We start from the raw sequence: 14,459 nt of genomic DNA, 5'->3' as shown, positions 1-14,459 counted from the left end.
TATCTTTCAAACATTTGGTTTTGTGGAATCATGAATATTTAATAAAAAAAAAAACTAGGGTTCATGGACTAAATTTTAGTATTTTAAACTAATCTTTTTATGAAACTTTTTTATTATCTTATTCAGGTAAGAAGGCATTTGCTAAACCGGTTTGGAAGTTTAACAACAACTTTCAAAGTGTTAATTGAAAGGCCTTTTGTGAAATCCGTACATCGGGATGGCCAAGAATAAAGTTCTGAACTATAGTGTCTATTTTTCTTTCTGAATTAAGATATAAATCTGTTTATTATTTTCCTAATCTCATCTTTCTGTACATAAACAAAAATAATCAATACACTTTGTTTTGTATATTTTGAAATGAAAATAATTATATCATTCGTGCATGTATTTATCCATTACATTTATGTATATATATGTACAGATAGAAAAAAAGACTAGGCATCAGTATAACCTCTGTTGTCTTGTAGTGGGACTGATTTCTGCCTGGTAATATGGAACCCGGTGTCTGCAAGGACCTGGAATCTAATTCACGTAATGAAATAATTCAAAAGCTTCTCCGTAATAATTCAAAGAGGAAGAAGAAAAACAGCATAAGATCCGTTAGGAGAGGAAATAAAAATTGTGTATTGGATATAAATGATTATGCAAAATATAGAAAATCAGAAAAGGCACTTAAATTAGGAATATCATATCATCAGCGACCATAATTTGGTTTTCTTCAGTCATGAAGTCAATTGCCACACGAACCTCTTCGTCTGTAAACGTCTCATATCCTGTTTTTGTTTCAAGTGTAGAGCGCACAATTGACATTTCTACAGTCTGAGCATTTCTTGCCACCATCAGTTCTCGAATTGTGTTACGGAACAACTCAAACCTATAAATGAACACTGAATTAGATGACACAGGACTGAACGCTAGGATTAAAAAAGAGATTGCGATAGAAGAATAAACATGTCAGTTTAAAAATAAATATTCAACGCTTTTATCTCAGTTGTAGTAATAAATGAAAACAAAAAGAAAAATTTTCAACACTTAAAATAACAGTGTTTGGAAGGTGTGACATAAAGTCTATCCTCAAATACTTGTAAAATATTTCCGGATTCTCAAAAAACTTAGAATTTTCTTGACAGCAAGAGAAAAAAGTTATATGGTTTTTTTTAGATTTGGATATTAAATCGAGATCAAAGATCACTTTAATTTTTGGTAATTTGTGTGATTATTTTTCACGATTACAAAATTTTAACATGAGATTTATTTTCTAATACTCAAGATATAAAACTGGTCTTTTGCAACCTTGTAAGATTTTTTACCTTAAACTGTTCAACCTAAAGACCAATTAAGGAGAGCAGTGTGAAGGCAATTTCTAATTTATTATTCCCAGGATCCAAATCTTGGGAAAAATGCTAGGGAGTGGCAGTCATGGCGTGGCCTAGGAGAAACGGTACAGTACCTGTTATTTGAATATACCACCTTTTCACTTGAATATTATTTGGTATGAAAAAGACGATTAAAACTTTGTGAAATATACACTGAAAATTAAGCGTTTTAGTTCGTAATTGCACTTGTTCTTTTTGTATGCTTATAGTTGATTTATTCAGCAAAATATGGGTTTAACTCCTTAATATATTCATTAATACTACTACTACTACTACCAACTCGCCACAGCACCAAGCCACCTGAGGCCAACACTGCTACGTAGGCTCCCCTCCATCCGAATCAATTAAAAGCCTCTCACTTTACACCCTCCCAGGAAGTTTCCATTTCCCTTAAGTCTTTCTTTACTACATCCTTCCACCCCGCGAACGACTGCTTTCCCTTTGGCCATAGACGGTTGGCCGAAAAGAACTATCTTTGGCAATCTGTCATCCTTCATCCTCAGAACGCGCCCTAGCCATCTCAACCTTTCTCTCATTATAACCCCAGAAATCGAGACTGAAACAGACTTTTCGTACAGACTACTCTTCGAAATACGGTAAGTCAGCCGGGTATTCAAAACAATCCCTAGGCAATTTCAGTGGGAAACATCAAGGAAATCTTCCCCCGTTTTTCGAAGAACCCATGCTTCAGAACCATACTTGACCACTACATAACTGTAGCTTCCAATATTCTAATCTTCGTTCACACACTTATCTTCATATTCTTCGAAACTTTTTCAATTGCGAAAAAATCAACCTGTGCCTTGGGTATTATACTTTAAACATCATCACTGCTCCCACCGTCTTTACTGATAATTAATATAAAAAAAAACTTTCCGAAAAAGAATTTTCAAAGAAAAGTAAACGCCATCTTAAACTTAAGTTTTATACGATCCCGATCCCTCCGAAGTTTATACGATCACCCCTTCCATATGAAGTGCCCCTAAGGAAAAAAAATAAATAAAAAATTGAAGCCTTAAGACCTTTACTATAGGCAACGCTGCCTATAGTAAAGCGTTATGTAATTATAGTTTTATGTTGAACCTGAGTAGTTTGTCATCTGATCGTTAGATTATTTCAAACTTAATGGCTGTCTCAATATTTTGATCGGATAAATTTGGGGAAAAGATGACGTGCAGGTGGGTGGGGGGTGGGTAGATGCCCTCCGATGTCTTGATTCTTAAAAAGTGAACTAGAACTTTTAATTTCCTATCAAATGAGCCCCTTTTGAAGTTTATACGAGCCTCCCTTCCATAAGAACCATATATACCCCCAGGGCATAACTATCAACGCCTGTCCCCAGGCTTTGGGGGTTGCGTCATTCCCGGAGTTTTTGTAATCTGATGTTTGAGCTAATTTTAACAAAATGGCTATCTAAAATTTTTATCTGATGGGTTTGGGGAAAAAAGGGCGTGGGGGGACTAGTTGCTCTCCGATATATTTTGACTGTTAAAAAGTGAACTAGATATGTCTATTTCCTAAGAAATGGGCCCCCTCTGAAATTAATACTAGCATAACTTCCATACGAACCATATATGCCCAGAGGGCCAAAATTACAACACCTGCCCACAGTAGCGTAGGAAGGGGGTGCGGGGGTGGGGCACCCCGGGTGACAGTCCAGGAGGGGAGAAAAAATATGGTCTAAAAGGATTTATGATTGATTAGGGGCCGCCGTGCAAAAAGTGGGGTAGCAAATTAGCAATGCTACTTGGCAGTTTTCAAATTTGTTGGCAGATTCTGTCTGTAAATACCATTTTTATATATAAGTATTTTAGTATAATGTTTGACAGCAAACCCGATGCCTCGCACATTGATCAGATGAGTGAAGTTAATTCGTTACGTGCACATTGAGAGCAAGAAAGTTGAAGTAAAAGAGTCATTTTTAGGCTATTATCAGCTTACAGAAAAAGAGCCGTGGACATTACACTGGATATTTTAAATACAATGGAAGAAGACGGTCTGGATATAGCAGTGCGGAAGGCAGAGCTGCGACAACACCTCGACAAAGGCCTGAGTATATTCGGGAGTACAAGCTAGGACTCGTGAGCTTAATCCTAAAGCATTGTTTGTACCTTATGCCAACCATTCACTATATTATTGCGGAGTGCACTCTTTTGCTACAGTTCCTTCCTGTGTGACGTTTTTGGTACTTTGGAAAGGTTTTATGTTTTTTTTTCTCATGCTCAACACACAGATGGAATGTCCTCTTGGCAAATGTTGAAGTTACGGTCAAACGACTTACAGAAACCAGATGGAGTGCTCACTATGAAACCGTTAAGCCAGTATTTAAATGCTTTAAGAAGATTGTCGATACCATTGAAAAACTTTGTGACTCTTCAGAAACTCTCGACACTAGTGTCGAACTTTGTTGACTTCGATAAGGGATTTCTCATTTATGTGCTTTTTATGTTTATGGAATACTGTCCTTGAAGAAGTCAACCACATCGAAAAATACCTGCAATTTTTTTTAAATAAGTTTCGAAAAGTGCCTCATCAAAATGAGGAGTTTAAAGGCCTTTTTGAATGATAATAGAGATGGTCTTGCGGAAAAGGCAATGGAATTTGCAAAAAAGCTATTGGTGATGAGATGGACATTCCCCTAACCAAACGAAGAAATATTAGAAGAAGAAACTGATGCCCGAAGAAAAAGCTGCAGACGAGCCTCTAACTTTGGAAGAAGAACTAAAAATATCGATGTTAGATTGCATTGACCAACATCAATGTTAGTCAATGCAATTGACTAACAAGAGATGGTCTAAGATTGCATTCAACAAGAAATCAACACGCGTTGCCAAGGCACGGAAGGAATATCATTTCGGTTTGCTACCTTGGAGACCAGGAGCTTGCTAAAGAAATCAGAAACTGAAGTGCTAAAACTAGTGGGCTGTTTAGTTGATAATTACGAAGAAATATATTCAAGAAACATGTTAAATGAAATCCCACATCTCAGGAGGTTTTTACAAGCGGCAAACGCTCCTGAAGAATGGCCCTGGAGTGGAGTTCTTTGAGACTACTGCAGTTTATAGTTGAATATGAGCTTCCAGACTCTATTCCTAATCTAACTCTAGCATTAAGGTTTTACCTGACATTATGTGTTTGTTGCTTCTTGCAAGAGGAGTTTTTCTAAATTCATGCTTATTAAAAGTTATTTCAGGTCTACTATGAGCCAAGCTTGACTATCGAGCTTAGCCATGCTATCTATTGAAAACAGTGTAGCAAAAAATATAGATTTCGATGAGGCTATTTCTAAGTTTGCAGGAAACAAAGTTAGAAAGAAGAGGTTCTGAATGAAAACATGGGTTTTAAATACAGTACATTTTGTTAAATTCGTGCAGATAAAAAAAAATATATATATATATATATATCATTCAATCACCTGGGTGTTGTGAAGTCAAAGTACAAAAAACATGGATAGGCCTAGAGTAAAATACGAAAGATAGAGCTATTCTTGTGTTTATAATAGAGGCCCCTGCCCATATTAGGCTTATTTAATGTAAACCACGAATTAAATTTGTGTTGTTTGATATTCTAATAATATTGTTAATACGCATAAAGGTGTTGTAATTTGCTTGAATGTATGTAAGTTAGGTACATCATAATGTTTACATACCAATTTACTTTTATTTACCAATTTACCAATTCAATTTACATACCAATTTTTTTTATATAGCACGCAATTTACTTTTCCTGTCACTCCTTAATTTAAACACTTCAAATAGCTTTTTCTTTAATTGTATGTTTCCACCATAAACAAATTTAACTAAGCAATGTTTATATATTTGTTGGGGAGGGGAGGGGAGGGTGAGGGTAAGTTGAAATTCCACCCCGGATGTCACAAGACCTTACTACGCCACTGCCTAACCGTTTTGCTGACCTCGGAGTTTCTTTTATCTGATCTTTGAACGATTTTTAACGAAATGGAATTAACGAAATACATTTTGGGAAAAAGGGCGTGGGGGAGGCTAGTTGCCCTCTGGTCACTCTTGAATCTGAAAAAAGGGAGCTAGAACCCCTAATTTCCAATCAACTGAGCCCCTCCGAAGTTTATACGATCACCCCTTCCATATGAAGTGCCTCTGGTAAAAAAAAATAATTAAAAATTGAAACCTTATGGCCTTTACTATAGGCAACACTATAGCGTTGCCTCAGACTAGAACTTTCAATTTCCTATCATTTGAGTGCCCTCTGAACTTTATATGACCACATCTTCCATAAAAAACCTTATAACTATGGCCCCTGGGTACACAAGTTACAACCCTTTCCCCGGGCTGGGGGGATGGGTTATGTTGAACCCGAGTAGTTTGTCATCTGATCGTTGGACTATTCAAAAATTAATAGCTATCTCAAAATTCTTATCGATTGCTTTGGGGGGAAAAGAGGGGGTGGGGGTGGGGGGGGGTTGATAGATACCCTCTTTGATGACTTAGAAATGTAACTAGAACTTTCAATTTCCAATCAAATGAGCCATCTCTCAATTTTATACTACCACTCCTTACATATAGCCTTATATACCTCCGGGGCATAACTTACAACGCTTGCACCGGGCTCTGGAGGGTCGTGTCGACCCAGGAGCTTTCGTTATTCGATCTTTAAACTATTTTGAACAAAATGGCTGTATCAAAATTTTGATCGGATGCATTTGGGAAACGGAGCATTGGGGGGGGGGGGGGGCTAGTTGCCATTGGATCACATTTGACTCTTAAAAAGGGGATCAGACCTTTCAATTTCTAATCATTTGAATCCCCTCCAAAGTTTATACGACCACCCCTTCCATAAAAATCTCTATATGCTCCCCCCCTGGGGGCATAAGTTGCCATCCTTCCCCGGGCTCTGGGCAGGGGGGTTACGTTGACCCCGAAGTTTTGTTATCTGATCTTTGGACTACTTAAAAAAACTGGCAATCTCAAAATTTTGATCGGATACATTTGGGGAAAAGAGGGTGTGTGTGTGTGTGGAAGGGGGGGGGGGTAGATGCCCTCCGATTCTTTTGATTCATAAAAAGATGACTAGAACTTTCAATTTCCAATCAAATGAGCCACCTCCAAAATTTATACGACCCCACCTTACATAAAAACTTATATACCCCCCGGAGCATTAACTTAAAACACTAACCCCCAGAGCCCCAGGACTCTGGGGGGTTGTGTGGACCCCGGAGTTTTTGTTATCTGACTTTTGAACTATTTTTAAGAAAATGACTATCTCAAATTTTTATCAGATGGGCCTGGGGAAAAAAGAGCGCGAAGGGGGGCTAGTTGCCCTCCGATTTCTTTCGACTCTTAAAAGTGAACTAGAATTTTAAATTTCCAATCAAATGAACCCCCTCTGAAGTTTATACGAGCTTCCCTTCCATAAGAACCATACATACCCCCAGGGCGTAACTAACAATGCATGCCCCAAGGCCCTGGGGAGTTGTGTTGACCCCAGAGCTTTTGTTATCTGATCTTTGAAATATTTTAAACAAAAATGGGTATCTCAAAATTTTTATCGGATGAATTTGGGTAAAAAGGGTGTGGGGGGGGGGGGGGCAAGTTGCGTTCCTATAAATTAAGACGCTTAAAAAAGTAACGGAACGGACTATTGCAAATAAAATGAGTCCCCTTCGAAGTTTATAAGACCACCCCTTCCATTTGAAGTGCCTCTGAAAAAAAAACAAAAAAAAAAACAAAAAAAAAACGCTGGAGCCGTATGGCCTTTACCTCTAACCAATCTCTGATACTACCATAATACTTCATACTGCAGAAATTCATCTTCTCATCATGGCTATGATAACAAGAAACAAGTCCACCAAACAGCACATCCATTCAAGGGAATTAGACAATGAGGTTTACTTAGCAGGGCTTCGATACAAAATATCTTTCTCAGATTAGCAACTACATTTTTTTAGTTGTTTATATAACAGAAACTTAGTAGTTTTCATACCATCCATTCGATTAATGGCGTTATAATGTTTGCTAAAAAAAAAGGTCCAATTTCCAATGCCAGGAAGTCAATGGCTACAACTAGAAGACATTGAAAACAAAAACATCAAAAAAAAAAAAAAATTAAAAAAAATACACATAATCGAATCCTGAGAAAAACAAAAATCCTGGTAGTGCTAGCCCTTCCTCCTGTTTTGTAACTTCTCGCGGTGCTCTTGCACTGGTAAATTCAATTATATCGGGCAGTTTTGTCAGACACTATAAGCGGTAAGTTAGGAAACTACAGAAAGTAAAGCAAGAATAAAATCAAATAGTAAGATCAGTAGTAAAATCAAATGGTAAAAAAATAAGCAACAAATAGTAAATAAGAAAAATTTAAAGACTAAATGCAAAATATCGGAAATTTGGATGACAAAGGGGTTAGATGGATAAGTCAAAGGAAATGGATCAGGTCAATGGAAAAATGGATGAAACAAGCAGAAATGTTTCCTTCAATGATAAAACAAAGCACAGTAGAATGAAAGCATTTACATAAAATTAATTGTGACTTTTTTTGTCCTTATGATTTTATGTACAGCATAAGTTACCTAGTGAACATTTAGGATCGGGATGAATTCTGAAGACTTTACAATTCATATTTTGAGCGTGAGACAAATATAGCTAGCGCTGAAGTTATATCGTTAGTGACTCATTACAACATTATAAAATTATAATATATTATACAACAAAATAGTTCATTATAGGTCAATTCATCATAGCAAAAACCGTTGATCCCGAAGTGATGACTTGGAATCATAAATGGAATAAATAGAATTAAATTATTGAATAGGAAAATTGTTCAGGTTTTTTCTCGTCCAAAACTACTCTCTGCCATACCATAGGCTATAACCTTAAAAAAGAAAGGGAAGCTAATGATTTCGGCTTCCGAACCACTCATAGAAGCTTCTGAAGCGAAAATTATACGCCCGTATTCATTTACCTTTCTTTTGTTATTCCTCTTTCCTGGCTAGAGCCATCTGTCTGAATGCTAGCTTGTGTGTCTGTAGTTGACCTCTCCGACCTTGCTCCACGACTAGCTCGAGGAGTTGAGGGAACCACAACATCATCGTCAGATTCGAAGTCATAGACATCACTCGGCCCAGTTCTCTATAAAAAAAGCAATAAAATAGATTAATTGAAAATTGAAAATACCAAGCAGGTCCCACTATGGTTGGAAGTTTTGAGAGAATATTGAAATATAAGGAAAGGACAAGTGTATGATGCTGAAAAAAAGCTAACCAAAAAAAAAAAAAAAAAAAAAAAAGATAAACAAAGACAATACAGAACTAAATAGAAAAGGAGAAGCACTGATATAATACACACAGTTTGAATAAAAGGGTTTAAGACCAAATCACCTATTTGATTTTCTTCATAAATATTAATTTTGCCACAAAGTGACCCAGAAGTTTTTTTTTTGCAAAATTTTCTTTCAAAGCCTATAAAATAAGTAAACCTAAATGCAATGAAGTGAAAATTTAAATGATTAGCTTATTTTTAAGATAGCTATTAGTACAAACTCGTCAAATCAACAACCTAACATACTACCGAACTTACCTAACATCCTACTACAACAATAAAACTCAACCCATCCTAACACAGGACAGCTTTTGTCTCACCTTCTTGGGGTAGCAAAACTTTTCTAAGGATACAGTCTCTGAGCATTCAATGTTTTCCCTTCACACGACGTGGGTTTAGAGCACTTAAATCTACAATAAAGACTGTTGGCGACGTTAACGCTAGGAGTTACCAAAGACTATTGCTAAGAAATTAATTTTCTGAACAATTTCTAAGCAACTATTTCTATAAAAATCTAAAAGATTTACTTTAAAAACCTGCAAGTTCATAAGTGAAAAAAAAAACAACATAATATATATAGATAACCAAGATCAAAAAAAGAAGTAGCAAGAAGGGACTAAACGGGCTAGCTGAGCTTTATAATGCTCCTCCAAATCAATACCAATTTAACAACCAATAGAAAAAGAATAGCGATTTTGGTACTTAATATACTTATCTTTTATTGTCTAACCCTCTCTCTTTCAAAACATGAGTCAAACATGGGTGTAAGCTTCATATTTTCGGATCAGAAATGAAATAAATATAATTAAATTGTTGAAAATTAAAACTGTTCAGGTTTTTTTGCAAACAATTTTTTTTTCGTAAAAACCAAAAATACAAAATATCTTGAGGACCACCTGACATACTGGAATTCCGACGTGATACCCAGGCCAGATCAAATAGGTACAGGGCACTAAATTTAAATTCTATCCAAATTCAGTATTTTAGATAGGTAAACTTTTACATGAATAAAAAAATAAAAATGTCCAAAAATACAAATACATTTACTGGACGTAAATTTTAAATCAACCTCTAAGTGTTTCTGTAAATTCTTCTAAAATTAATTGCAAATCTAATTTTTTTACGTCTTCATCTTCAATCGACATAATTGCTAAACTATTTCATCAGATAGTATTTTATTAGATTTAGCCTGGAAAATGATCTCTTTACAGAAGCAATGCTTACTGGCATTGTTAAGAATATTCGGAGAGCAATACACAAGTTTGGAAATGCAGTTACTCAACATTTTCCGATAAAATTTCGATATTTTAAATGGATTTTCAAAAATATTCCGATAGAAAAATAGTCTTGAAAGGTTCCATTTCTTCAACTTACATTTTTCTGCTATAATTATCCACTATCGTTGAAAGTAACTTGTCTTCAATTTCGCTTTTATTGTTCATTTTGGTGGTAACGCGGGGCTTTTTCAAATGAGGGGCCCGATTGGGCCCAATCGCTCTTATCACCTTTTAACCGTCTATGGTGATACCAGCACATACATTTGACAAACCACTTCCTGCCTGTTTCGAGTTGCTGCAACCAAGATTGGCCAATCAAGGGTGATAAGCGTCAAATTCACTTAAGAAAAAAAACAACAAAACAAAAAAACAACAACAAACAAACAACTGCCAATTCCAAACAGCAAAGCCCAATCTCACTTGAAGAGATTACAACCTGCAGTTAATATAATAGGCAGCGCAATAGCGCTGCTCATAGGCAGCACAATAGCGCTGCCTAAGTAAAGAACGATATTGGCACAATGTATTATTTATTTATTTATTATTTTTTTTTGTTCTTTAGACCAGGGCACTTCGTATCGAAAGAGCTGTCGTAGAAACTTCAAAAAGGGCTCATTCGATTGGAAATTGAAGGGGTTAGTGCTCTTTTTAATAGTCAAAAAGTGACTGGAGGGCAACTAAACCCCCTCCCTCGCCCACAATTTCTCCAAAAACATTTAATCAACATTTTGAAATAGCCATTTTGTTCAATGTAATTGAAAGGTCCGGAAATTATGTCTTTGAGGATGACAAACCCCCCACATCCGTCAGGGTACAGGTTGCAAGTGATGCCCTGGAGGCATATAAGGTTTTTTATAGAAAGCGTTGTCGTTACAAATTTCAAAAAAGGCTCATTCAATTGCATACTGAAAAAGTGACAGTCAAAAGTAATTGGAAGGAGAAACACCCCCCCCCCCGCTCCCATCATTTCCCCAAGACTTCCGATCAATATTTTGATATAGCAATTTTGTTCAACGTAGTTGAAAGGTCTGGAAATTGTGTCTTTGAGGATGACAACCCCACCCCCCCCCCACAGCCCTCAGGACAAGGGTTGTAACTTATGCCAAAATTTGGATATATCAATTTTGTTCACTGTAGTTGAAGAGTCCCGAAATGATGTCTTTGAGGAAGACACCCCTGCCCCACAGCTTTCAGGGCAACGGTTGTAAGTTATGCCCTGGGGCATATAAGGTTTTTATAGAAAGGGCGGTTGTATATACTTCGGAGGTGACTCATTGAACTGGTAATCTGAATTTCTAGTGCCCATTTTAAGAGTCAAAGTGATCAGAAGGCAGTTATCCCCCCTCAATACGTCATGTTTTCCCGAAATACATCGAATAAAAAATATTGAGACAGTCATTTTATTCAAAATATTCCAAAGATCATATAAAAAGGCTTCTGGGGCTGAAACAAACTACCAGAGCTTAGGGATGAGAGTTGTAAGTTCTGCCGCGGGGTATTTAAAGTTTTTATGGAAGGGATGGTTGTTTAACTTTAGAAGAGGTTCATTTGGTTGAAAATTGGAAGTTCTTGTTCCATTTTAAGCGTCAAAGTGATGGAGGGCATTTAGACCCTCCCCCACTCCGACAAACCGTTGGCGAAACCCCCCAGAGCCCTGGGACAAGGGCTTTAAGTTATGCCCTGGAGGTATATAAGGTTTTTATGGAATGGGTGGTCGTATTAAATTTAGATGGATTTTATTTGATTTTAAATTAGAAGTTATGGTGCCCTTTTTAAGAGTCAGTGATTTGAGAGACCCCCCCCCACCAATCATTTCCCATGACAAGCAAACATCCAAAAAAGTTTTGAGACATCAATTTTTTACAGCCTTGTTGAAAGGTTCAGTAATTATGCGTAACAGTAGTTATAGTAGTAGTAGTAGCATTAGTAGCAGTATGCAAATAGCACCTTTTTTTTTAATCAACATCCCCTTCAAAACACGATAAAATCTTTAACTTGATACTATCAACCGGTCCTGAAACATTGCTGATACGTCCTCTTGACAACCTGTGTGGGTATAGTGTATTTTGATTTATTTCAATGGAGTTACAATATTGCCCACAAATTTCGCCTTATTACCCTTAGGTTTATTATCAGTAGCAGTAGCACCAGTAGTTATAGCAGTAGCAGTAGGAGTAGAGTTAATAGTAGTAGTTGTAGGAGTAGAAGCAGTAGTATTATGATGCAAATTTTATCTTTTGTTTAATTCAACACCCCCCACAACAAGTGATGTAAGTTTTAATTTCACACACGAAACTGTTCCTAAGATATAGGTGATTTGCCCTTTGGACAACCTGCATACGGATGGCAGGTCGTCATCTGTACAACATATATTCTCTGAAAATTTCACCTTCATACCTTCACAGGTTGTGGATTTTGAACTAGCCAGAAGACACCGTGCGTATACATTTATGCTGCTTTTACGGTTACTGAAACTAACGACACTAACGGCATTAAGTTGAAACTTTTAGGGATCGTTTAAAGGAAATTTCAATAAAAAGAAAAAACTATATACATGCAGGTATTAAAAGGGCATATAAGCAATATAGGGCATATAAGGACATAGGCAGTGATGCTCTATCATAGCTAGTAATATCATTGATGTTTTAAAGGAGCTAATTTGACTGAAAATTAAAAGCTCTAGTGCCCTCTTAAGAGTAAAAAGTGATTGGAGGGCAATCAGCCCTCCTCTTTGGCTCACAATTTTCCAGATATTTCCAATCAAGATTTTAAGACAGCCATTTTATTCAGCATAGCTGAACAGTCTAGTACATATATCTCTAGGGTTATTGGGTTGGCCAACCCCCAAAGTTATGTAATCTGCCCATTATGCTTAAAAATGAAATTTTGCTTTAAATTAAATCAAAACGCCCCTTTTGTATGCTGGTTGCCAATAAGACATCTCAGCAATATATCAAGAATAACTAAGGGTATTAAGCTCAAACTTTCAGGGCTACTTCTATTGCTACTTCTGCTCTTAAAATTTAAGTGAATCAAAAGAGTGTAAGTGTATCCAGGCTGTCAAACAGCACAGACATAATTTTTTTGGGAATTGTATCAAGTTTTGTCTATCTGGTCGACTAGGGGATGTATGACTAAATTAAAACTAATATTTGTGTCAAGAATTTCGAAGGGTTTTATGAAGTTTAAAATCGCTGAAAAAGTTTTTCCAGCATACAAATAGCAAGCCAAACTATAAATTCTTGAAAAAAACGAAAAAATTCAAACTATTATTTTCTTTTTCCCTTAAAAAAGACTATGTCAATATAAAACGAACAGAAATTATTAAAAAAAGATTTTCCACAAAATAAGTTTTTTAAAAAAAAGTAAAGAACTCCATTAAACCAAAAATGAACAAAATAGAATCAAATAATCCACCAAGCATACAACTACCACAAATCAGTATCAATGAATAAATGAAACCCGAAACGAACAGAAATTGCAATAAACACCCGAGTGAAACTCAAAACGAGCAGAAATTATCATGAGTAGGTTTAAAAACCCCTATGCGTTCTAAAAGCCAGAATATAATTTGCACTTTACTAAAAAAAATTCATATTAATGTGCATTGTCAGTTTAATATATATATGCTGATATTTATTCATTAAAATCTTAATTAATTTTTAATTTCTTAAAGTTATAAAAGTGAAAACATTTAAATGAATTTTTTCAGAAAAGTCAAATTATATTCTGGCTCTTAGAAAGCATAAGGGTTTTGGATCCTACTCATGTTCATTTCTGCTCGCTTTGAGTTTGGCTCAGTTATTTATTGTAATTTCTGTTCGTTTTGGGTTTCATTTATTCATTGATGCTGATTTGCGGTAGTTGTATGCTTGGTAGATTGTTTGATTCTATTTTGTTCATTTTTGGTTTAATGGAGTTCTTTATTTTTTCTTGAAAAACTTTGTGGAAAGTTTTTTTTAATTATTACTATGAAGAAGTCGGATATTCCTTTTTCTTAGGGAATTCCCTCCAATTCCTTATGTATATTTCCCTCCAATTCCTTAAATATATTCATTTATTTTAAAGGAATATTTCTGGAATAAAATGGGGGCAGTTTTGGTAAATAGATATGAGGTCGCAGACAACAGAGAAAAAGTTCAGAGCTTCTTTTCTTTGATTCAGAATTTCATTAGTACTCATTCGAGTAACATATTTCTAGTTTTACGTAGTTACCACAAATACACTTATTAGCAAACCCACCTTCAAAAGGATCTTGAGCCCGGACATAAATTTGAAATCTTATAATATGTCAACATAAACGGCACCTCCCCTTTTTTTTCGGAACCCAACAGATTAAAACTTGTTTTGTATTGAAGCTAATTTTGAAATTAAAAATTCGAATTAAAACTAAATAAAACGGCAATTTGGTAAAATAGGCAATTCGGTAAAGTCGCAATATCCTAGTGATATTTTCTAATATTTACTAAATTTTATTTCTAAGGGGAATAGAAGAAAGCTGTATCCTAAAATAT

At 35.7% G+C, this 14,459-nt stretch overlaps 1 protein-coding gene across 1 annotated transcript in view; it reads right to left on the bottom strand.

Moving 5' to 3' along the window:
* Nucleotides 1–672: 672 nt before the first annotated feature.
* The window catches only part of LOC148939083 (zygotic DNA replication licensing factor mcm3-like), a 61,224-nt gene continuing 47,437 nt past the window's right edge, over nt 673–14,459 (bottom strand). Inside the window, exons 8-9 of the mRNA XM_089107298.1 lie at nt 8,313–8,479; nt 673–874 (exon numbers count right to left, since the gene is read on the bottom strand). Of these exons, the coding sequence (XP_088963424.1) occupies nt 673–874; nt 8,313–8,479 (369 nt within the window). The remainder of the gene's footprint in view (nt 875–8,312; nt 8,480–14,459) is intronic.

This window comes from Artemia sp. Qi Xiang Cuo, unplaced genomic scaffold (genome assembly GCF_049724085.1).
Source record: "Artemia sp. Qi Xiang Cuo unplaced genomic scaffold, ASM4972408v1 HiC_scaffold_22, whole genome shotgun sequence".
NCBI lineage: Eukaryota > Metazoa > Arthropoda > Branchiopoda > Anostraca > Artemiidae > Artemia > Artemia sp. Qi Xiang Cuo.
The sequence above is the reverse complement of the archived record's forward strand: the minus strand, read 5'-3'. Positions and strand labels throughout refer to the sequence as shown.